Raw genomic sequence first — 21,932 nt, forward strand, 5'->3', positions numbered from 1 at the left:
AAACAACCTATATTTACATCATAGTAGCTAGCTTTATGGCAGCTAAAGTGTGCAGTGGACAGTGTACCAGGCCTAAAGTCAGGAAGACTCATCTTTCTGAGTTCATATCTGGCCTCAGACACTGACTATCTGTGTGATCCTGGACAAATCATTTAACTGTTTGCCTCAGTTTTCTTATCTGTAAAATGAGTTGGAGAAGGAATAAACCACTTCAGTATCTTTGACAAGAAAACCCTAAATGGAGTCACAAAAAATTGGACATGACTGAAAAAACCTGAACAACAACAAAAGTTAGCATTTATATGGCATCTTAAGGTTTGCAAAGTGCTTTACAAATATATCTTTTTATTCTCACAACAACCCTAGGGGATAGATGCTATTATTATGCCCATGTTATGGATGAGGACACTGAGACCAACAGGTTAAGTGACTTACCTAACATATAACAACCTCTTTGTGTCTTATTGCTCCAGGTGGACTCTATTGTTCTTTTTTTTTCTCTACAATTCTTGAAGACAAGAACTATATCATTGATCTCTGCATCCCTCAGCCTCTGAGAGGCTACAGCTCTTACTGAAGAGGTCCTACAGATTAATGTTATCAGCACAAATTCTCCTTCCTTTTACACTTGCACAGATCATTCTCTGTGACAGTGTTGCTCACATTTGTCAAGCATGTCTTTCACTATTAAGTGCCTCATTTGATATAGAGAATCAGAGAACTGCTGAACACAGTTATCTCTCTGGCTATTGAAGAGATCCATGACCTCTCAAGTGAGGTCTGCCTAACAATTCACACAATTAAAACAAGGTAGATAAAGAATACACATTGCCCGGAGTATGATATGCAGTTGGACACAGTCCATTGAGTTACTCTATCAGTTGACAGTATAGATGTACAGCGAGCTGGGCCAAGAATTGACAAGAAGAAGGAAAAAAGCAGGTTGGATCACACTTAAAAAACCACACAGCAATTTTAATGCCCCCACACTGTTTCCTGCTTCCAAAGCTCATGTTTTGTTTTGTTTTTAACACCAATGTCCTTCTAGTGATGCTATATGGCTGTGACTCATGAAATACCATGATCTCAACAACCCCCCAAACCAAACAACAACAATTGCAAACCCCCTAAAACTCCATCCCCTAAAACTGGGTGGGCTAAAGGACAACAAAAAGAGATTCAGTTAGATTCCAGTAGATTACCAATGAAGATTTATTTGTACACAAAGGCTATAAATGATATTGTCGGGGGCAGCTAGGTGGAGCAGTGGATAAAGCATCGGCCCTGGATTCAGGAGGACCTGAGTTCAAATCCAGCCTCAGACGCTTGATACTTACTAGCTGTGTGACCCTGGGCAAGTCACTTAATCCCCATTACCCCACACACACAAAAAAAAGCTGATAGTAAATGATATTGTTTAAGAAATAGAGGATTGGAAAAGGTATTGGTCTAATGAAAGAGAAGGATAACTGATTATTTTGAGTCCAAGTCCTTATATCTGTATGATAGTACAGCAAGATTGGAATGGAATGGACCCACTGAAATTGTAAAAGCAGTGTGCAGGGTAAGGTGAATCCTGGGTGAGCTTCATGATTCTAGGCCTTGTCATGGGCATTCTGGAAATGTTGGCCACTTAACTGTGAGCAGATTTGCATTGCTCCAAGAAAATTAGAGAGTAAACTGTCAGGGCAGCCAGGTGGTGCAGAGGATAAAGCACTAGCCCTGAATTCAGGAGGACCTGAGTTCAAACCTGGCTTCAGACACTTGACACTTACTAGCTATGTGACCCTGGGCAAGTCACTTAACCCTCATTGCCCCACAAAAGAAGAAGAAGAAGAAGAAACTGTCAGTGGGCAAACAGCAACTACAGACAGATGTGAATGAGCTCTGGGCCTTTAAAGAACTATTCCGGGGTCAGCTAGGTGATGCAGTGGTGGCCCTGGATTCAGGAGGACCTGAGTTCAAATCTGGCTTCAAACACTTGACACTTACTAGCTGTGTGACCCTGGGAAAGTCACTTAACCCGAATTGCCCCAATACAAACAAACAAAAAGAACTATTCCTCCAATATGCTAAATGCTATAAATTGTCCTTTGTTAAATTTGCATTTTTTTTTTTGCATGAGAGGGCAGGGTGAGAGCTCCTGAGTCCCTCAGTGGAGATGATTGGTAACAGAAGGAATTTCCTGTATCAAAGAGGATGGCTACTGACAAGAGAGTGAACCTAAGCCCTTGCCTGGTTAGCCAGAGTCCCTTGGAGTTGCCTGAGACAACCCATGAAGCTGCACTTGATCTCATCCAAGTGGTGGTCCAGCCAGGGGAAATGATGTGGCCTATAGCAGTGCTTATCCCCAAGTAGGAGGCCAGAGGTCAGACTCCAGCAGTGACAGGACCTGATGCACTTGGGCAGTGGCAGCATCTATCGTAGCCAATAAAATAAAATAAACCAATCAAATAAACCCATTTTCTAGTTCCTCAATTTATTCAGTTCCATCTTACCTCAGCTACATAAAGAGATGCTCATGCCCTTAATTTATCCATAGCCTGCAAGTGTTTCAGTTCTGTGTTCACTTTCTCTGAAATTCCTTTATCTAATCATAATGTCTTATGATTCCATATTTCCCCATGTCCTACAACCCCTAACTTTGCTCTTCATCCTCACTGTGACCTCCATTCTCTCTATTCAGTTCTTTCCCAGGTCATCAACCCTCTGTTGGCTGAAATCTCCTTCCTTTCTCTATCTCAACTCCTTGATGAGCTCATTCAGCCTTACACTATCTTCTACTCTGGAACCCCCATCCCCTTGTCCTGTTGCTGATCATGCCTTGACAAACCCGACCCTGGATTACTCCTATCATCAACTTCCTTTATGTCTGTTCACATATTGCTGGATAGAGCTGGAGGAAATCATAAAACCCTGCTAAATGAGTCCACTACAAATTTATGGTATCTAATCTCAATTGGATCTCTACTGAAGGAAGGCAAAAATTGTACTCCTCTCTATTAGACTAACAATCTCATTCCTCAATAAGAGTTGTTTCAAACTTTCTCATCTCTCCTTAGGACTCCCATGACATCCCATCGTCCAACTATCTCTATTGAGGACCTTGACTTTTCACTAAAAAAAAAATTGAGGTCATTTGTTGAGAGCTCCCTCCTCTCCCCTCCTTCTTATCTCACTTCACTCAGACAGATTTCCCAACTATATCTTCCTTCACTCCTATCTCACATTAAGAGATGGCCCTTCTCCTTGTCAAGGCTATCCCCTCTACATGCACCCTTGATCCCAACCCCTTTCATCTTTTCCAGCAGATTTCACCAGTCATTCCCAATTTCTGTCTTCTCTTTCCATCTTTCCCTAATTACTACCTTTTCCCCAACTGCTTAAAAACATACTCATGTCTCCACTTTCCTTAAAAAGCCCTCACTTGCTCCTTCTATGCCCATTAGTTATTATTCCATATCCTTCCTCCCCAATTTTGCTAAATTTCTTGAGAAAACTGTCTGTAGGGGCAGCTAGGTGGTGCAGTGGATAGAGCACCGGCCCTGGAGTCAGGAGGACCTGAGTTCAAATCCAGCCTCAGACACTTGACACTTACTAGCTGTGTGACCCTGGGAAAGTCACGTAACCCCAGTTGCCTCATCAAAAGAAAAAAAAAGGAGAAAACTGTCTATACTAGATCATTCTACTTCCTCTCTCGTTTTTCTAAACCCTCTGCAATCTGGCTTCTGGTATCTGGCATCATTCAGTTGAAACTGCTCTTTTCTGAAATTACCAATGAGCTCTTTAAAGCCAGACTTAGTCTTTTCTCATCCTTCTCCTTCTTGACTGCTCTGCAGACTTTGGAATGGTTAATCAACCTCTCCCCTACTGTATGCTTTCTCTTTTCTTGGTTTTGTGACACTGTTCAATCCTGGTTTTCCTCCTACCTGTCTGACTGCTCTTTCTCATTTTCCTTTGCTGGATTTTTGTTCTGATCATGTATTAACCATAAGTGTTCCCCAGGTTTCTGCCCTGGGACCTTTTTTTTCTCCCTCTATACTATTTCATTTGGGGATTTTATCAGTTCTCATGGATTCAATAATTTCTATGTAAATGATTCCCATATGAATATACCTAGCCCCACTCTCCTGAGTTACAGAACCACATCGCCAACTGCCTTTTGGACATCTTTAACTGGATGTTTCCATGGACAATGTCTATGGAAAATGGATATAGTCAAAATGTCCAAACAGAACTCATCTTTCCCCTCAAATATTCCATTCTTCCAAACTTCTCTATTAGTGTCAAGGGTGATATCATCTCCCCCAGTCACTCAGGCTCATAACCTTGGCATGGTTACTTGCCCTATATTTACAATTTGTGGCCAAGTTATATCTTTTTTATCTTCACATCTCTGCCATACATTCCCTTCTCTCCACTCACAAAACCACCACCCTAATTCATGCCCTCATCATCTCTTACCTGGAATATTATAATGACTTTTTTTTTTGGGGCAAGGCAATGAGGGTTAAGTGACTTGCCCAGGGTCACACAGCTAGTAAGTGTCAAGTGTCTGAGGTTGGATTTGAACTCAGGTCCTCCTGAATCCAGGGCCCGTGCTTTATCTACTGCACCACCTACCTGCTCCCTATAATGACCTTCTAATTGATCTCTGCTTCATCTTACCTTGTTCCAATCTAGCCTCCATTTACCTGCCAAAGTAATGTTCCTAAAGTGCATATCAAACCCCTCCACTCTCCAATAAGCTATAGTAGCTCTATTCTTTTCCCTTACCTTCAGGATAAAATATAAGCTCCTCTAGCATTTATAGCCCTTCATAAAATTGTCCCCTTCTATATCTTCGCTCTTCTTTGCTCCCCTCACATAGTCATTGATCCAAATCTGTCCTATTTGCTGTTCCTTAAACATTTTACCCCATAGCTCATCTCTGGCTTTGCACCAGCTGTCACCCACACTTGGAATGTTCTCACTCTTAATTTCTTCCTCGTAGCTTTCATGGCTTCCTTTGCATCTCAGCTCAATTCTAACCATTATTTACTTGTCCCCTCCTCACTCTCTGAGATTACCTTTCATCTCTTCTCTATATATTATGTATGTATGTAATTATTTGCCTGTTGACTTGTCAAGAATGTGAGCTCTTGGGGGCAGCTAGGTGGCACAGTGGATAGAGCACAGGCCCTGGATTCAGGAGGACCTGAGTTCAAATCTGGCCTCAGACACTTAACACTTACTAGCTGTGTGACTCTGGGCAAGTCACTTAAACCCAATTGCCTCACTAAAAAAAAAAAAAAAGAATGTGAGCTCTTGAGGACAGGGACCATTTTTGCCTTTCTTTGTTTACCCAGAGCTTTGCATGATTCCTGGCACATAGGAAACATTTAATAAATTATTTGGGGGGGTGGCAAGGCAGTGAGAGTTAAGTGACTTGCCCAGGGTCACACAGCTAGTAACTGCGAAGTGTCTGAGGTTGGATTTTAACTCAGGTCCTCCTGAATCCAGGGCCAGTGCTTTGTCCACTGCGCCACCTAGCTGCCCTAATAAATGATTTTTTACTATTTCCAGCCCACACTAGTTAAGCAGCACATAATACATTCCTGACATAATTGCTCTTCACATCTCATTTCCTCAGCTTCCATATCTTTTGCATTCACTACTCTCTTTCAAGGTCAAGGTCGTTGGCACTCTGGGTAGTTTGCCTCAGGTCAAGTCCAAGATCTTCAGAGTTTAGAGAAAGCTAGAGAGATCAGTGGATAACCCCAACCCCTTCCAAGCTTGTTTCACATCCAAGCTTTTTTTCTTTTTTCTTTTGGTGAAGCAATTGGGGTTAAATGACTTGTCCAGGGTCACACAGCTAGTGTCAAGTGTCTGAGGCTGAATTTGAACTCAGGTCCTCCTGAATCCAGGGCTGGTGCTCTATCTCCTATGCCACCCAGCTGCCCCACATCCAAGCTTTTTGGTGGAGTTCTAAAAAGTGAACAAGATCTGTTTTCTTCAATTCTTAGTATCCCAAAATCTTAGGGTTGGACCTTACTCCAATCCATACCCACACAGGAATCTCTTCTACAATGTCCCCAATGAGTAGTCATCCAGTCTTTTCTTGTAATGGAGAATCCATTATCCCAGATGTATCCATTCTACTTTAATATAAATTTCATTGTTAGGAAGTAACATTTATTAATCCTATCCCAGTCATGATTCTGAGAGTAGGGGTTTCTTCCTACATTTGGTGAAATATAATTCAAGTTTCCTTCACTACAGAAAAGGAGCATGGAGGGCAAGAATGGGAATAGGTGGGAAACCAAAAATAATGTTAAATTAGAATAGTGATAATATATTGTATTAGGAAGCAGTAGTGTAGAGTAAATTGGAGTAGAGAAAAGTAATATAGAATTCATTGGAATAGAGACAAGTAGTGTAAACTGTAATTGAGAGAAGTAGAATGGGTTTTATAGCCGGTAGGATGAGCTCTGTGGGTGGAGACTTGGGGCCCCTAAGGGAAGGGAAGCCAGGCAAGGAATGAGTCTTTCTTGTTTCTATCCTAGCCCACACTTCTAGGTTCTGACCTCAACACTCAGGAATGCTTCTTGGAAACAATACAATGTCTCTGGAATACAGTGAAGAGGTTGGTGAAGGCTATGCAACCCCACCCACTCCTAGATAGGAACTGGGTGCAGACACCTTGCTCTCCTATGGTATCTGAAGGACTCCCTCCCCACACTCCCCTCAAGGCCAAATATATTACCCACCACCTCCACCTCAGTTTCCTGAGGTTTCTCTCTTAGCTCCTTCTCAGGCCCATAGTGGAGGAGCAAGAGAGGCAGCCATCCTCAAATCCTAAGAAGGGACTGGTAACAGTTGGGGGTTGAAGGGTTGATGAATCCGAGGGGAGGCACACAGGAGCTAACATCACATGGAGAGAGCACTATTAATAATAACAGCTGAGCTAGGGGGGCAGCTAGGTGGCACAGTGGATAAAGCACCGGCCCTGGATTCAGGAGGACCTGAGTTCAAATTTGGCCTCAGACACTTGACACTTACTAGCTGTGTGACACTGGGGAAGTCACTTAACCCTCATTTCCCCGCAAACAAAAAAATAATAATAATAACAACTGCTGAGCTAAATAGTGCTTTACTGTTTACAAAGTTTGTTTGTTTGTTTTCCCAGAGGATCTCACTTAATCCTCAAAACTACCAGGTGAAGCAGGTGCTAACAGGTGTTTTTATCCCTGTTTTATGGATGAGCCTCAGAGATTTTAAGTGACTTACTCAAAGTCTCCCAATGTTTGTCTCTTTTTCTCTTTTTGAGAGAAGGATAGGGTGAGAGTGAGCAGTGAATGCAGTGCTTGAGTTGGCTTGGGGATGAAAACCTGCCCTGTTTGCTTTCTCCTTAGGTGGAGATGGGAGGATGGGGGTGGGCAGTGAAGCAAAAGAAACTTGGACATGTGCCCCTCCTGCTCCCCATACAGTCAGCTCCTTTGTTTGACCTTTTAGGCTTTAAGAGAAGGAGAAACAGATAAGAGAAAGACAAGGGATGAAAAGAGGCAGAGAGAGGCATAGAAAGAGAGGCAATGATAGAGATTATTAAAAAGGCAGAGAGAGAAGAAGATGAGAGAGAACGTTTTAGACAAAGAGAGAGAGTGTGTGTGGGCAGAGAGACAACACAGAAAAAGAATGAGACAGACTGAGAAAGGCCACTTAGTTCCCTGGGGACAAAAGCAGGTTGTATTACTCTGAGTTTTGATTGAAACTGGACTTAACAACAAAGCAATGTAAATGAGAGATGGGGTGGGGTGAAAGGAAGGGTAAGGGCCTCTTCTCTGCTCTCTGGGTTTGGGCCTAGTGTGGTTGAAAAGGAGCATACTGGCTGGCTCCCAGAAATCACTCTCCCATGCCCATACTGACTCTGCAGGACATCTCCAATAAGTTGAACTGTAGCGGGGCTCACTGGAGGGAGAGAATGGAACTGAGAGCTCAGGAGAAGAATCTAGGCATCTCCTCCCTTGCTCCCCCTGGCCCTGACTCCTAGTTTCTCTCTAGGTTCTATCTGGTTCTCTCAACGACCCAGGAATTTTCTCAATGTATTGATCAGTTGTGCTGACTTTTTATTCCTCTCTTAAAAAAAAAAGACAAAATAAAACCCACACTTTGTAATATGGGCTGCCTCTGGGAGAAGGGAAATAGGAGAGATACACGGGATATACTGTGGTGATGTAAGAAACAGAAAACATCATGATCAAGGACCCAGAAGTCTGGCTACCTCTCCCTTACCAGACCCAGGTTTCCGGCTCACTCATCAGGGCAGGGAACAATCTAAATGGCTACTCCCTGCGTTAGTTCAGGGCCACCACCTCCCCTAATTAGCCTTATTAGCCTCTTGCTCACTCATGATCAGGGCCACCCTTGGTGGGGAGTAAGAGAAGAGTGAGTAACTGAAGCCTGTTTTGACTGGGGTCACCAGCCCAGCTTCCAGTAGCCAGGGCCAGACTGGTGCCTATCCCCTCAAGGCAAACCCTGTACCCCTTCACATTCACTTCCTTTCAGGGACCCAAGCCCCTCCCTTTATGTCTTTATGTCTCAGTTACCCCCAGGAACTAAACTCTATCCTGGCTTCCCAACTACCTTGGAAATAAGGCAGGCCCTCTAAATCACCACCCACTGCTCTCTCCAAGTTCTTCCTCCAAAACATCTGTCACTACACTCCCCTCAGGAACCTTAGTGTCATCCAAACGTAGTTGGGAAGAAAATACTTTATTAGCCATTAATAATCAATATATAGGGGAAGCTAGGTAGCACAGTGGATAGAGCACCGGACCTGGACTCAGGGGTTCCTGAGTTCAAATCTGGCCTCAGACACTTAACAATGACTAGCTGTGTGACCCTAGGCAAGTCACTTAACCCCAATTGCCTCACTAAAAATAAATAAATAAATAAATAAGTAAATGAATGAATGAACGAATGAATAAACAAGCAAACAAACAAACAAACAAACAAATAAATAAATAAATAAATAAATAAGCAATATATAAATGTGAGATATCATTAATTCCTTCAGGGCCCCAAGCACCTGACTCACAACCATTTCCCTTGGGGGTGGGGGGAGCAGCTAGGTGGCTCAATAGATAGAGTGCCAGACCTAGAGTCAGGAAGATTGAGTTTAAATCATTTGCTCACTGTATGACCCTGGGCAAGTCACTTAATCTTTGTTTGCCTCAATTTCCTCATCTGTAAAATGGGGATAATAATAGCACCTACCTCCCCCCCAGGGTTGTTATTGGGATCAAATGAGATAAATATTTGTTAAGTACTTAGCTCAGTGCCTGGCATAAAGTAAGCACTATACGAATAGTAACTATTCTTCTTCTTCACTCTCCCTTTCCTCACCACAGTCACCCAGGTATCTGGATTCTTAGCACTGTTCCTGGAGTCCTCCAGAAAGGAGAAAAGCTGGATTCTCCTTTTTTCAGACGCCTGATTCTCAGAAGGAAAAGGGGAATTGGCAATCGTGCCAATGAGCTAAGGGGTGAACAGCTCCAATACCTGGGTTCTGGAGGGAGGAAGCCTGATGGGGGTGAGTGAAAGCCTGGAGTTAAGATACCTCAATCACATGGTGAGAGTAGAGGTCTGGGAGTGTGCCGACAATGTCACCAATCAGGTCAGGGTGCCCAATTCCATGCTGGGCAATTAAGGAATGGCAGTCAAGTCAGGTGAGAGAAATTGTTTGGGCCCCAGTGTCCATACCCTGTGTTACCTGATTCCAGGACACCTCTGCTGAACTAGCAGATGCTGCAGATTGATTAGTCCACCAACTCTGAGCCACACCAACCCCCCCCAGGGCACCTGCCCGCCCCCTGCCCTTCCTTTCTTCCCCTCCCCTCTGCTGGGTGACTCCTGTCTTGGGAATGCACAACCCTGACATAAAGGACCCAGTGTCCAGAGCTGACAGCAGTCAGAGAGCAAGATGGGCATGACTCGGGCAGCCCAGATGGGGCGAGGGAAGGGTTGCCCGCTCACCCTGATGGTGCTGCTGGTGGTTGGCCTCCTCCTGCCAGGTAGGAAACAAAGGAGCCTAAATGTTTGGGTCCTCTCTGGGAGCAGAAGCTATTGCTGAATGGGAAAGAATGCAGAGCAGCTTACTTGAGTACTCCAGGTTTGAGGCTGAGATTAAGAACTTCTGGGTCTTTGGGGAGAGAGACTGAGTCCCTGGAAGGGGGTGGAGTGTGGCACTGGAAAAGAAGGTAACCAGTACCAGAAGGAAGAAGATGAGACAGGAAAATGAGAGTTGGGATTCTATGTATGGTAGGATTTTGTATGGAGGGAAATTAGGGGCATTCAATTTCAGAAGATAACACCATGGGTGGGGGGGGGGGGGATTGTTAGAACCAGACCCTGCAGAGTTGCAAGTTTGGAGTGGGCAGGATGGGCCTGAGGAACTGAGGAAGGGAATGGGTTTCCTGGAGGAAGACTAAGGAAGTCTGCCAAATCAGGAGCAGAGATCGATGAAAGAAAGAAGGCTGGATATATTTCTGACCAGGAATGTCAGGAAGACATTGAGATTAGGAACTTGGAAAATCAAACTTCCCTAGGACATCAAGGATTCATGGAGATGTAGAGGGAGGGAGGGAAGCAGTGAATGGAAATGCTAATACTACTCCTAATAATAATCTACTTCATAAAGCATTTTCATATGCATTATTATTAGCATTATTTTATTTGTTCTTCATGACTCTGGGTTATTAAGCAGGTATGATTTATCAGATGAAGAAATAGATACTAAGAGGTGACGTGTTCTAAGTCACAAGGCTAGTGTTAGCCACAGAGCTGGGATCAGAACTTACTTCTCTCCTGGTCAGGTGTTCTTCCTAGTACATCTTCAATGGGACTGGGAAGTTGGATAGAGGAAAAATCTCAGTGGTTCAGGGAGAAAGAGAAGGGACAAATGAGGGCAAACTGAGCTTATAAGATGGAGATGGAACAAGGAGAATTTTAGGGAACTGGGGACGAAGTAGAGATTAAGGAAACCAGAGGTGCTGGGCCCTTTGGGGAATGTAAGACCTGAGTCAAGTTATGTCCCAAGGGACATGGAAACTTCAGAATGTTTATTTCCTGGGTGGAGAATAGGGGATGCAAATGATGGAGGGGTGGTACCTTTCAGGGCCTTAGTCTTAGTGGAGGGAGAAGTTTCAGGGCGTCCCTGAATGGGGGTGTCTTTGGGTGTGGTGTCTTGTCCAGCTGGTATCAACAGGTTCTGAAGCAACAGGTCTAGAACTCCTGGGTCTTGGCCCCCACCCTAACTTTCCAAACTTGACCAGGAGCAGGATGGAGGATGTCAGGGATCCATTCCTGAGTTGACTCACTTGGGTCAAGTTATTTAATCTAACCCTCTCAGTTTTCTTGTTTCTCTATCATTATTCCCCTTCCCTTCCTCCCGTGCTGTGGCTTCTTTCTCTTCTGTCTTAGTCCTTCCCCCACACATTAGTACCTTATCTCTCCCTGGGTCTCCTTTCCCATCTCTCTTTGCCCCAGTGTCTCCAACCTTTCTGTAAGTCTTCTCTCACACCTAAGTCTCTTCTCCACCCTGTTACCCCTTTCTCTCCTCCTCTGTTTCTGTCTTTCTGTTCCATAATGTCAAAGTTGAGTCTCTGCTGTTTTATCCGTCTCTCTCTTATTCTGTATACTTCAAGCTTTATAAGCTCTGTCACTTCTTAGCAAACAAGAGATCAAGGCCTCTTAGTAATGTTAGACTTTAGGAGTGTGTATGCAGGGGGTGGGTGGGGAGAAAAAGGGATATTCAGAGTTGAGTAATTGATTGTAACAGGGATAAGGAAGAACTTTTATGACTACTGAGTTTTCCTCTCCTCCCCTAGGAACCCTTGCTAAAAGCATCTGGGCCTTCTCTGATCCCTGTAAGGACCCCACCAGAATCATTTCTCCCAATGACCCCTGTATAACAGGGAGTAGTGGTTCCAGTGGTTCCAGCGGCTCCAGTGGTTCCAGTGGTTCCAGTGGTTCCAGTGGTTCCAGCGGTTCCAGCGGCTCCAGCGGTTCCAGCGGCTCCAGCGGTTCCAGCGGCTCCAGCGGTTCCAGTGGTTCCAGTGGCTTTGGCGGCTCCAGTGGTTCTAGTGGTTCCAGTGGCTTTGGCGGCTCCAGTGGCGGGTCCAGTGGCGGGTCCAGTGGCGGGTCCAGTGGCGGTTCCAGTGGCGGTTCCAGTGGCGGTTCCAGTGGCTTCAGTACTTTCCAAAGTTCCAGCAGTGGTTCTAATAGTGCCACTGGTGGTTCCAGTGGCTCCAGTGGTTCTGCAGGATCCTGGTCTTCCCACTCTAGTTCCTTTCAGTCTGAATCTAAACCTGTTCTAACATCTAGTTGGTCATCCCAGTCTGGATCTAGCTCCTTTAAACCTGGTTCTGTCATTTCTCAGTCCTCTCAGATATCTTCTAGCAACAGTGGTGGCCCTGTTGTGTCTGTCTCTGGTCTGGCACCCTGTGGTCCAGACAATCCTTATTCACACTGTAGTGGCAGGCCTCTCCCATCTTCCAGCTCCAGCTCCAGTTCCCACTCTATATCAGGGGGCCATAAGCCTGTGGTAGTGGTAGTGGAACAGCATGGTTCTGGTGGCAACCGGATAGTTGGGGGGTCTCCATGCAGCAATGGGGGAGCTCCTGGCAAGCCCTGTCCCCCCATCACCTCCTCCAACTCCTATGGTAGTTATGAAGTGGTTGGTGGGTCCTCTAACAGTTACTTGATCCCAGGTATGACCTACAGTAAAGGGAAGATCTACCCTGTTGGCTATTTCTCTAAGGAGAACCCTCCCAAGGGTTCTCCAAGTGTCCCCAACTTTGCTGCTGGGCCCCCCATCTCTGAGGGGAAATACTTCTCCAGCAACCCCTTCATCTCCAGCCATGGCTCCAGTGTCTCTTCCCAGTCAGGAGGCTTCCCGCCATATGTTATTTACCAGCCCGTAGGCTCTGGCGGTGTCCAGACTGGGAACTCTGGGAGCTCTGTGCTTCAGCCTTGTGGGTCTGGTTCCCAAATCTCTGTGGGGCCCTGCTCTTCCTCCTCCTCCTCCTCCAGCTCTGTGGTTCACAGCAGTTCCAGTGTGTCCAGTGGTTCCATTTCTTCTCACCCTTGTGGCAGTGGTTACCAGGGCTCCAAAGGACCCTGCTCCTCCTCTGGTTCCAGCCAGCTCAGCAGCTCCAAAGTGGTTTTCCAGCCATGTGGGAGTGGCTCTGTCTCTTCTGGCAAACCTTGTGGGTCCCTGTCCTCTTCTTTCTTTGGATCCAAAGGGAGTGGAAGTGTTGAGGGATCCCCTCAACTAGATCTTTCGGCAGGGGCCAAGCCCTGTGGTTCTAGCAGCATCCCCTGCCGTTCCATTCGTGACCTTCTGACCCAAGTGAAGCCACTGGGGCCACAGTTGGCTGACCCTGAAGTTTTCTTGCCTCAAGGAGGGCCCCTTGAGAGTCCCTGAGTGTGTACACACACACACACACACACACACACACACACACACATTCTTCCATCACCATGGGATGATGGAGAAAGCTCCAGGGGTACAGAGATCCCAGCATGGGGCTGCCTCCACTCCCTAGCTACAATTCAAGAGAACTCCTCATCCCAATATGGACAAATCTCTGCATTACCTTGATGGTGCCCCTTGCTCCCCCAACCCCACCCCCTTCATTTGCCATTAACAATGAATTTTACCCTCTAATACTCTTCCAAGCAAAAAAGTTCTGTTACACAGTTAGGCTTAATTAGGTTAATTAGACAATTAGCCATTGTCCGCTTACATCCCCTGCCCCCCCATCAACTATTATCTTGGCTATCAGCCAAGCATCTCTTCTCTCAATGCCTCTCCTACAACCTCGTTTGGTCAAGCCCAGTTGGGTCAAGTCCAGTTTGTTGCTGCCATGTTTCATCCTACTCCTTTGGACCTTGAAGTGGTAAAATTATTTTACCACCTGGTAGCTGCTGGAGCCCAAATGCATCCAACTGCATCCATTCCTGCCCCACCTGACTACCCTTTCCTCAGACTTCAGAACTGTTCTGGAGGGAGCTGGGGTATCCTTATAGAATGGAGCCTACAGCTGATGGTAGATCAATAAAACATAGACTGAATTCCTGCCTTGTGACTTTGTGGTCCTTTTTGTTGTGAGGCAATGAGGGTTAAGCAACTTGCCCGGGGTCAAACAGCTTGTAAATGTTAAGTGTCTGAAGCCAGATTTGAACTTGGGTCTTTCTGAATCCAGAGCTGGTGCTTTATCTACTGTGCCACCTAGGTGCCCCCTGTGGTCCTCTTAATGTTACTATGGTTCTCCTTTGGGTTGCTTGTCCCCCTGCCCCTGCCCCCTGTCCCCTCCTCCATGCTGAACTTACTTGTCCTCTACACCTCTCTAAAGATCTTCCAATTCTTCCCATTTCCTCAAAGGTTTATTAGCCCCTGTAGAGATTCTCTTATCCCTCATTCCCCTAAAGAGGTCAAAAGTGTGATGTTTGCTTTCCTTAGAGTATCTCCTATCTCCCCACAAAGGCTCTCTGGAGGTTGCTTCTCCTTCCTACTACAAAGTCACCTTGCGTCTATAGACTTCATCCTCACTGGAGCCAAGGATGAGGTTACCTGGATTCTAGGGACAGCTGAGCCCATGGGAAAGATCTAAATACCAATCCATATGGGGACAAAAACAACCACAGGACCACATTCCTGGACAGCGAACAGGAGGCCCAGGTGCTGACATATCCTGAGAATTAGGAGAGGAAGACAAGAAAGGTGGAAACATTTTGGGGTGAGGGTGGTTGAGTAGGAAGCCCAGATCCTTGGCCTAGATAAGAGAGATTCCAGCCAGGTGATAGTCAGCTAGAGGAGAACTGAAATAGACTATGTTGTCCTGTCTTCACCTGTCCTGGTTTGGCCCATTCTCCCCTCCTCCTGAATTCTGGAGTATTCTCCTTCTCAGAGGGACACATGTCCTCATGTCTTAAGAGAAGGAAAGAAAATTACTTTCTTGGGGAGAGGATGGAAAAGGAGCGATTACTCTGCAGGAAAAGAAGGTTCTTGGGAAGAAAGGATGGGGGGAGGAGGAATTATTAGTTATTAAGTGATTAAGACTGTCATATTCTGGGAAAAAGGTACTGAGGGTGGAGAGTAGAAGGTATGTGGGAGAGGTTAGGTGACCTGAGGGAGGGAAGGGAGGGACATGAAGAGGGGAATTGTGCATTTATGTGTGTGTGAGAAGGGGGGTGGGGAGGAGAGAGAGAGAGAGAGAGAGAGAGAGAGAGAGAGAGAGAGAGAGAGAGGGAGGGAGAGAATGCTTTCTTGTCCTTAATAAAGAAAAGGGAAGGGGTAAGGAGCATCTTTATGTTCAGGGAAGTGGGGACAACAGAAAGAATGAGTCTGGGAGTGGATTGGGGAAAGGGTCTCCTACCACCGGAGTAACCCTGTGCCAAGTTGAGATCTAGGATATCTTCTCCTCCGAAGGGCAGAGGGAAAGGCCTCAGAGTTGGGGCACAGGCCAGGATGTGGGAAACACCCTATTCTCCCTGGGGCATCCAAGTGACACTTAAGAGCTTACCATGACTTGGATTAGGAATCTGAGAGGAATGTACAATTTATAGTCTCCAAAATCACTGACCTAGCCTGTTCCTATCTCATGTCACCTCCCAGTCCAAAAAGGATAAAGGGCTGGCAGTCCTTGGGGTTACAGGAAACAGACACAAGGTACAGAAGAGATGCAGGAACATAGGACTTGGAGCTGGGCTTTCCTGGGTCTGTTTATGATCAGTCTTCATCTCCCAGGTATGGGGCTCACTGGGCTGAACACCTGGGTCCTTGGAGGGAGCAGGGGCTATAGAGGGAGAATACAGGTCTGTGGGATGAGGAAATGAAGAGGGCAGTGGCTTGCTTATTCCTGGGTATCTGGGGGCAAGTAGGAGTTGAGAGGGAGGGAGGAATGAAGGGAGGAGACACAAAACATCTGGGTGCCTGAGGGAAGTGGGGGTGGAAAGGGGTTGAGATCTCAATTAAGAGGCTACATGCCAGGGGCAGCTAGGTAGCACAGTGGATAAAGCACTGGCCCTGGATTCAGGAGGACTTGAGTTCAAATCCAGTCTCAGACACTTGACACTAGCAATGTGACCCTGGACAAGTCACTTAACCCTCATTGCCCTGCAAAAAAACTCAAACACACAAACAAACAAAAAAAAGAGGCTACGTGCCCAGGTTCCTATAGGGAGCAGGAATTAGGGGGAAAGCTCTGGGACCAGAAACCTTTGCTGGGTTTTTTAAACCTATTTTATCTCCATTTTCTTTCCTCCTTCACCCCACTGGGGTTCCCAGCTTTCTCTGCTAGGAGCATCAGCTGGACTGATGAAACAACCCTTCAGGACTTGGGATCTGACCCCCTGCTTTCTGGACACCCCTCCTTGGCAGACCCCTTGGGACCCTCTATTCCTGATTATCCTTGGCTCAAACCAGATCCTCCATATGGTAGCTCAGGGACTACTGTTCCTTTGGGGCTTGATGACTCACTATTTGACCACTCTTGGCAGTCTGGAAACTCTGGGCTTCAAGAATCTCTCCTGGATGAGAGTGCAGCAGCCCAAGGCCCCCTGGCCTCTGATCATACTTGGCAAGTGATGGCTCACTCATATGATGACTCTCTGCATGACAGCCCTTCCCATCATAGCAATGCTGTGCCTTCTGTGGCTAGTGGATCCCAGACAGTAGTTACCCCCTCAGTCTCAATCAGTTCTTCCCCTGATAGTCCATCTCTCCTCAAGGACACTGAGCCTAAGCGGCCTCCCCGTTCTGATCCTCTGGGACCACAGGGGGAAATCCCTGCCCAGCGCCCTCCTTGGTCTCTCATTAACCGAATTCATCAGAAGCCTTTGCCTGGTCACCCATGGGGGACTCAGGACATCAATTCTGGGGTGTCTTGGGGGAGTCAGGGCATTGGGACTGGTTGGGGAGGAAGGCCCCTTAGACTTCCTGAGGGAAGCTGGGGAATTAGCAATCAATACCCAGGTACTAGCTGGGGGGGTAATAATAAATACCCAGGTACTAGCTGGGGAGGTCACAATCAATACCTAGGCACCAACTGGGGGATTAATACTAGATACCCAGGTACTAGTTGGGGGATTAATAGTTGGTACCCAAGTATTAGTTGGGGAGGTAACAATGGATATCCAGGTAACAGCTGGGGGAAGTATAATCAATACCCAGGTACCAATAATCGTTTTCCAGGAAACACGTGGGGAATTAATAATCAGTACCCTGGAGCCCTCCGCCTTCCCAGCTCTTCTTGGAATATCCCTCCAAGATACCAAAATCATCCCTGAGAACCTAGATTCTAGTAAAGTCTGGGGATGTACATGGCCCTAGGGACAAAGGGAAAAATGTGTCCCAGAGTCAGGCATCAGAAAGGGGGATTTGCTTTGTTCTCATGCATATAGATACCGACCAGAATTCAGGCATCTGAATCTCAGATTTCACCCCAACTCCTCAGCTCCATCTAGTAACTATCCTACTGAAGCTTTGTTTCCTCTTAGAGATTTAGGCATACTCCCCCAAGAGTGAAAATTGCAATAAAATGTGGTTATTGAACTTGAAATATTTTGGTCTCTTTCTTGCTCCAAACAGAAGCTCTATTCCTTTTCGGAGATCCTCATGTCACCTTCACTCTAACATCCCAGAAGCAGCACCCTTCTCCTCTGGTTCACTTTAATTTGTCAAAAGTCCTGACCCAGGGACTAGGACCCTGGGTGAGAGGTCAGAGAGGGAGGAAGAGAAATTGAGCCTACCTGAAGAAGAAGATATGGGGATGGAAATAGGGAGTAGGAAGGAATGGAGGGTGTATGGGAAGAAAGGGAGTGGAACAGAATAGACATTATATGCCCTTTAATTCAGAGACACATTAAGATTTACTGAGACAGACTAAGTAGAGCACTGGGCCTGGAATCAGGATAAACTGAATTCAAATCCAGCCTTAGATACTTACTGACTGTCCAGGCAAATCACTTAACCTCAGACTGTCTCAGTTTCCTCAGTTGTGTTGGGAAAATTTCTAAGTCCAACGAGGAAAAGAAACAGCAAAGTCTCCAAGCCATAGAAAATAGGTTTATTGAGAGAAGGCTTATCTCACAATCAAGCCGGTCAGTCAGGGGTTGGACTGGAAAGACCCTGAGTCACAGAATCAATGGGTTTTTATGCCCCTAGAGAGCTTGAATGCTTCTATACCATAATAATTAAAAGTATCTAAAATTAAAGCATCTTCTTAGGAAATACTGAAACTGCCTACATGACAAATGTCAGCATTTTCCAATACTCTTATCAGTCTTCTTGTGGCAACAGGGTCATAATTCTGCTGCATGACCCCTTCTAGTTAAGCATATCACTAGTAAGCTGCATAACCCCCTTGAGTTATCACTTGTGGTTTCTAAAATATGGTATTGCTGACTATTGTATCTTCTGATATTACTTAATGCTTAACATTGGAAAGTACCATCTGACATTATTAATTAGAAAGAAACTTAATCTACTAATACAATTAAAATATCTAAATATAATAAATCACAATTTTTCAGTTAATACACTGATTATCATAATTAAATCACTTTAAATCTCTTATAACTAAGGGGTGGGGAAAATCTCACTCACAACTGTAAATGAGGACAATAATAGCACCTACTTGCCAGGGTCCTTGTCAGCATCAAATGAAATATATTTATAAAGCAGTGCCTGGCTCATTGTTGTTTAGTCATTTTTCAGTCATGTCTGATTCTTTTTGACCCCCATTTAGGATTTTTTTTCTTTTAGAATTTTATTTTTCCAAATTACATGTAAAAATGATTTTTAAAACTTTGTGTTCCAAATTCTTTCTTCCTCCCTCCCCACCCTCCCTTAAGAACTTAAGCAATCCAATATATGTTATACATGTGTAGTCATGCAAAACACTTCCACATTAGTCAGGTTGTGAAAGAAAACAGACAAAAAAACTTTATAAAAAGGAACTAAAAAAAATTATGCTTTAATCTGTATTCAGATACCATCAGTTTTTTCTCTGAATATGGATTGAATTTTTCATAAGTCTTTCAGAATTGTCCTGGATCATTGTATTGCTGAAAATAACCAAGTCATTCACAGCAGAGCATCTTACAATATTGCTGTTATTTTGTATACAGTACATTTCACTTTGCAACAGCTCATGTAAGTCTTTCCAGGTTTCTCTGATAGCATCCTGCTCATCATTTCCTATAGCACAATAGCGCTCCATCATAATCTTATCTCACAATTTGTTCAGCCATTCCCCAATTGATGGGCATCTCCTCAATTTTGTGGGGTTTTTTGTGTATGTTTCTTTTTTGGTGAGACAATTGGGGTTAAGTGACTTGCCTAGGGTCACACAGCTAGGAAATGTTAAGTGTCTGAGACTGGATTTGAACTCAGGTCCTCCTGACTCCAGGGCCAGTGATCTATCCACTGCACCACCTAGCTGCCCCATCTCCTCAATTTTGAATTCAACTTTTTTTTTTTAAATCTCTTTTTGGATACCAACATAGTAGTGGTATTACTAGGTCAAAGAGCATGCATGATTTTATAGCCCGTTGGCCATAGTTCCAATTTGCTTTACAGAATGTTTGAATCAGTTTACAACTTTACCAAGAGTGTATTAATGTCTCATTTTCCCTATATTCCCAACAACATTTGTCATTTTCCTCTGCTGTCCTATTATTCAATCCAATAGGTGAGGTAGTACATCAGAATTGTTTTGACCTGCATCTCTCCATTCAATAGTGAGTTAGAGCATTTTTTTTCATATGGCTATAGGTAGCTTTGATAATTTCATCTGAAAACTTCATTTTTTTTTTTTTGCGGGGCAATGGGAGTTAAGTGACTTGCCCAGGGTCACACAGCTAGTAAGTGTCAAGTGTCTGAAGCTGGATTTGAACTCAGGTCCTCCTGAATCCAGGGCCAGTGCTTTATCCACTTCACCACCTAGCTGCCCCGAAAACTTCATGTCTTTTGATCATCTATCAATTGGGAAATGGCTCTTATTTTAACAAATTTGACTCAGTTCTCTATGTTTGAGAACTGAAGCCTGTCAGAAATATGCTTCAAATTTTTTTTCACAGTTACTATTGCTAACTGTATTTTGCTCCAACCTATTCCCTCTATTTTCTATTTTTTTTCACCCTATCCCTCTTCAAAAGTGTTTTGCTTCTGACCACCCCCTCCCCCAGTCTGCCCTCCCTTATTCCCTCCCCACCTCCTACTTTCCTTCAGGGTAAGATAGATCACTATACCCAATTGAGTGTGTATGTTATTCCTTCTTTGAGCCAATTCTGATGAGAGTAAGGCTCCTTCACTCCCCAGGAACCTTCCCCATCTTCCCCTCCACTCTATAAGCTTTTTCTTGCTTCTTTGATGTGAGATACTTTACCCCATTCCACCACTCCCTTTCCCTTTCTCCCAGAGCATTCCTCTCACCCCTTAATTTTATTTTTTAAAAATATATCATCCCCCCCCCAAAAAAAGGAAAAAAAATATATCATCCCTTCATATTCAACTCATACCTCTGTCTAAATATACTCCATTCAGCTGCCCTAATCATGAGAAAGTTCTTATGATTTACAAGTATCATCTTAACCTTTTAATAGCCCTTATGATTTATTTTTCCTGTTTACCTTTTTATGCTTCTCTAGGGTCTTGTATTTGGAAGTCAAATTTTCTTTTCAGCTCAGGTCTTTTTCATCAAGAATGCCTGAAAGTCCTCTCTTTCATTGAATCCCATATTTTCCCCTGAAGGATTTGATGGGTAGGTGATTCTTGGGTTGTAATACCAGTTCCATTGCCCTCCAGAATATCATATTCCAGGCCCTCCCATCCTTCAAAGTGGAAGCTTCGAGATATTGTATTACCGTGACTGGGCTCCACAATAGTTGAGTTGTTCTTTCTGGCTTATTGCAATATTTTCTTCTTGACCTGGGAGCTCTGGGACTTGGCTATAATATTCCGGAAGGTTTTCATTTGTGGTATTTCTTTCAGGAGATGATTGGTGATTCTTTCAAGTTCTATTTTACCTTCTGCTTCTAGAATATCAGGGCAATTTTCCCTGACAATTACTTGAAAGATGATGTCTATGCTCTTTTTTGATCATGGCTTTCAGGTAGTCCAATAATTTTCAAATTGTCTCTCCTGGATCTATTTTCTAGGTCAATTGTTTTTCTAAGGAGATATTTCACATTGTCTTCTATTTTTTCATTCATTTGGATATATTAAGCACCCCTTATATGCAAGGAACTGTGATGAATTTGGGATACAAAGACAAAAATGAAACCTTCCCTGGTTGCCCAGTTTCTTCTCCAATGCCTGGCCTTTAAGATAACCTTTGATTTGCACTGTGTATGTCTTGGATGGACATAGTTATTTGGGCAGCTTGGTGGGGCCATAGTGCAGAGTCCCAGGCCCGGAATCAGGAAGACTCATCTTTATGAGTTCAAATCTGGCCTCAGACATTTACTAGTGACCAGGCAAGTCACAGAACCTTGTTTGCCTTAGTTCCTCATCTGTAAAATGAGCTGGAGAAGGAAATGGTAAACCACAAAGAGTCCAACTCAACCATAACAATGGAGTTATTTGCACAGTTATTTCCTCTAGTAAAATATGAGCTCCTTGAGGACTCCTCCATCTTCCTACATATTCATAGCACTTAGCATGTAGTCTGGCACATAGGAAGTGCTTAATATCTGCTTAGAGACTGACAGACTGAAATAGTCTCTGCCTTCAGCCAGTCCTTATGACCAGTTCTCCTTAAAAACACAAAGTAAAAACAAAGTAATTCCTAGAGTGGGAGTTAAGCTATAATCCCTTCAGGGCCTTGTTGGAGGAAAGGGTTTTACTTGCATTTTCTTTTTTTTTTTTAGTGAGGCAATTGGGGTTA

At 44.6% G+C, this 21,932-nt stretch overlaps 2 protein-coding genes across 2 annotated transcripts; both read left to right on the plus strand.

Annotated features, from left to right (window-relative positions):
- The first annotated feature begins 9,958 nt into the window (after nucleotides 1-9,958).
- Nucleotides 9,959-14,103, plus strand: CDSN (corneodesmosin). Its single transcript, XM_043963114.1, has 2 exons — nucleotides 9,959-10,052; nucleotides 11,868-14,103. Exons 1-2 carry the CDS (start codon nucleotides 9,962-9,964, stop codon nucleotides 13,463-13,465), a joined length of 1,689 nt encoding a protein of 562 aa, XP_043819049.1. The 5' UTR covers nucleotides 9,959-9,961; the 3' UTR covers nucleotides 13,466-14,103.
- Nucleotides 14,104-15,723: 1,620 nt separating this feature from the next.
- On the plus strand, nucleotides 15,724-17,331 carry C4H6orf15 (chromosome 4 C6orf15 homolog). The gene is made up of 2 exons (XM_044000372.1): nucleotides 15,724-15,790; nucleotides 16,331-17,331. The coding sequence occupies exons 1-2, from the start codon at nucleotides 15,724-15,726 to the stop codon at nucleotides 17,329-17,331; spliced, it is 1,068 nt and encodes a 355-aa protein (XP_043856307.1).
- The last annotated feature ends 4,601 nt before the right edge of the window (nucleotides 17,332-21,932 follow it).

This window comes from Dromiciops gliroides, chromosome 4, assembly GCF_019393635.1.
Source record: "Dromiciops gliroides isolate mDroGli1 chromosome 4, mDroGli1.pri, whole genome shotgun sequence".
In the NCBI taxonomy this organism is placed as follows: domain Eukaryota; kingdom Metazoa; phylum Chordata; class Mammalia; order Microbiotheria; family Microbiotheriidae; genus Dromiciops; species Dromiciops gliroides.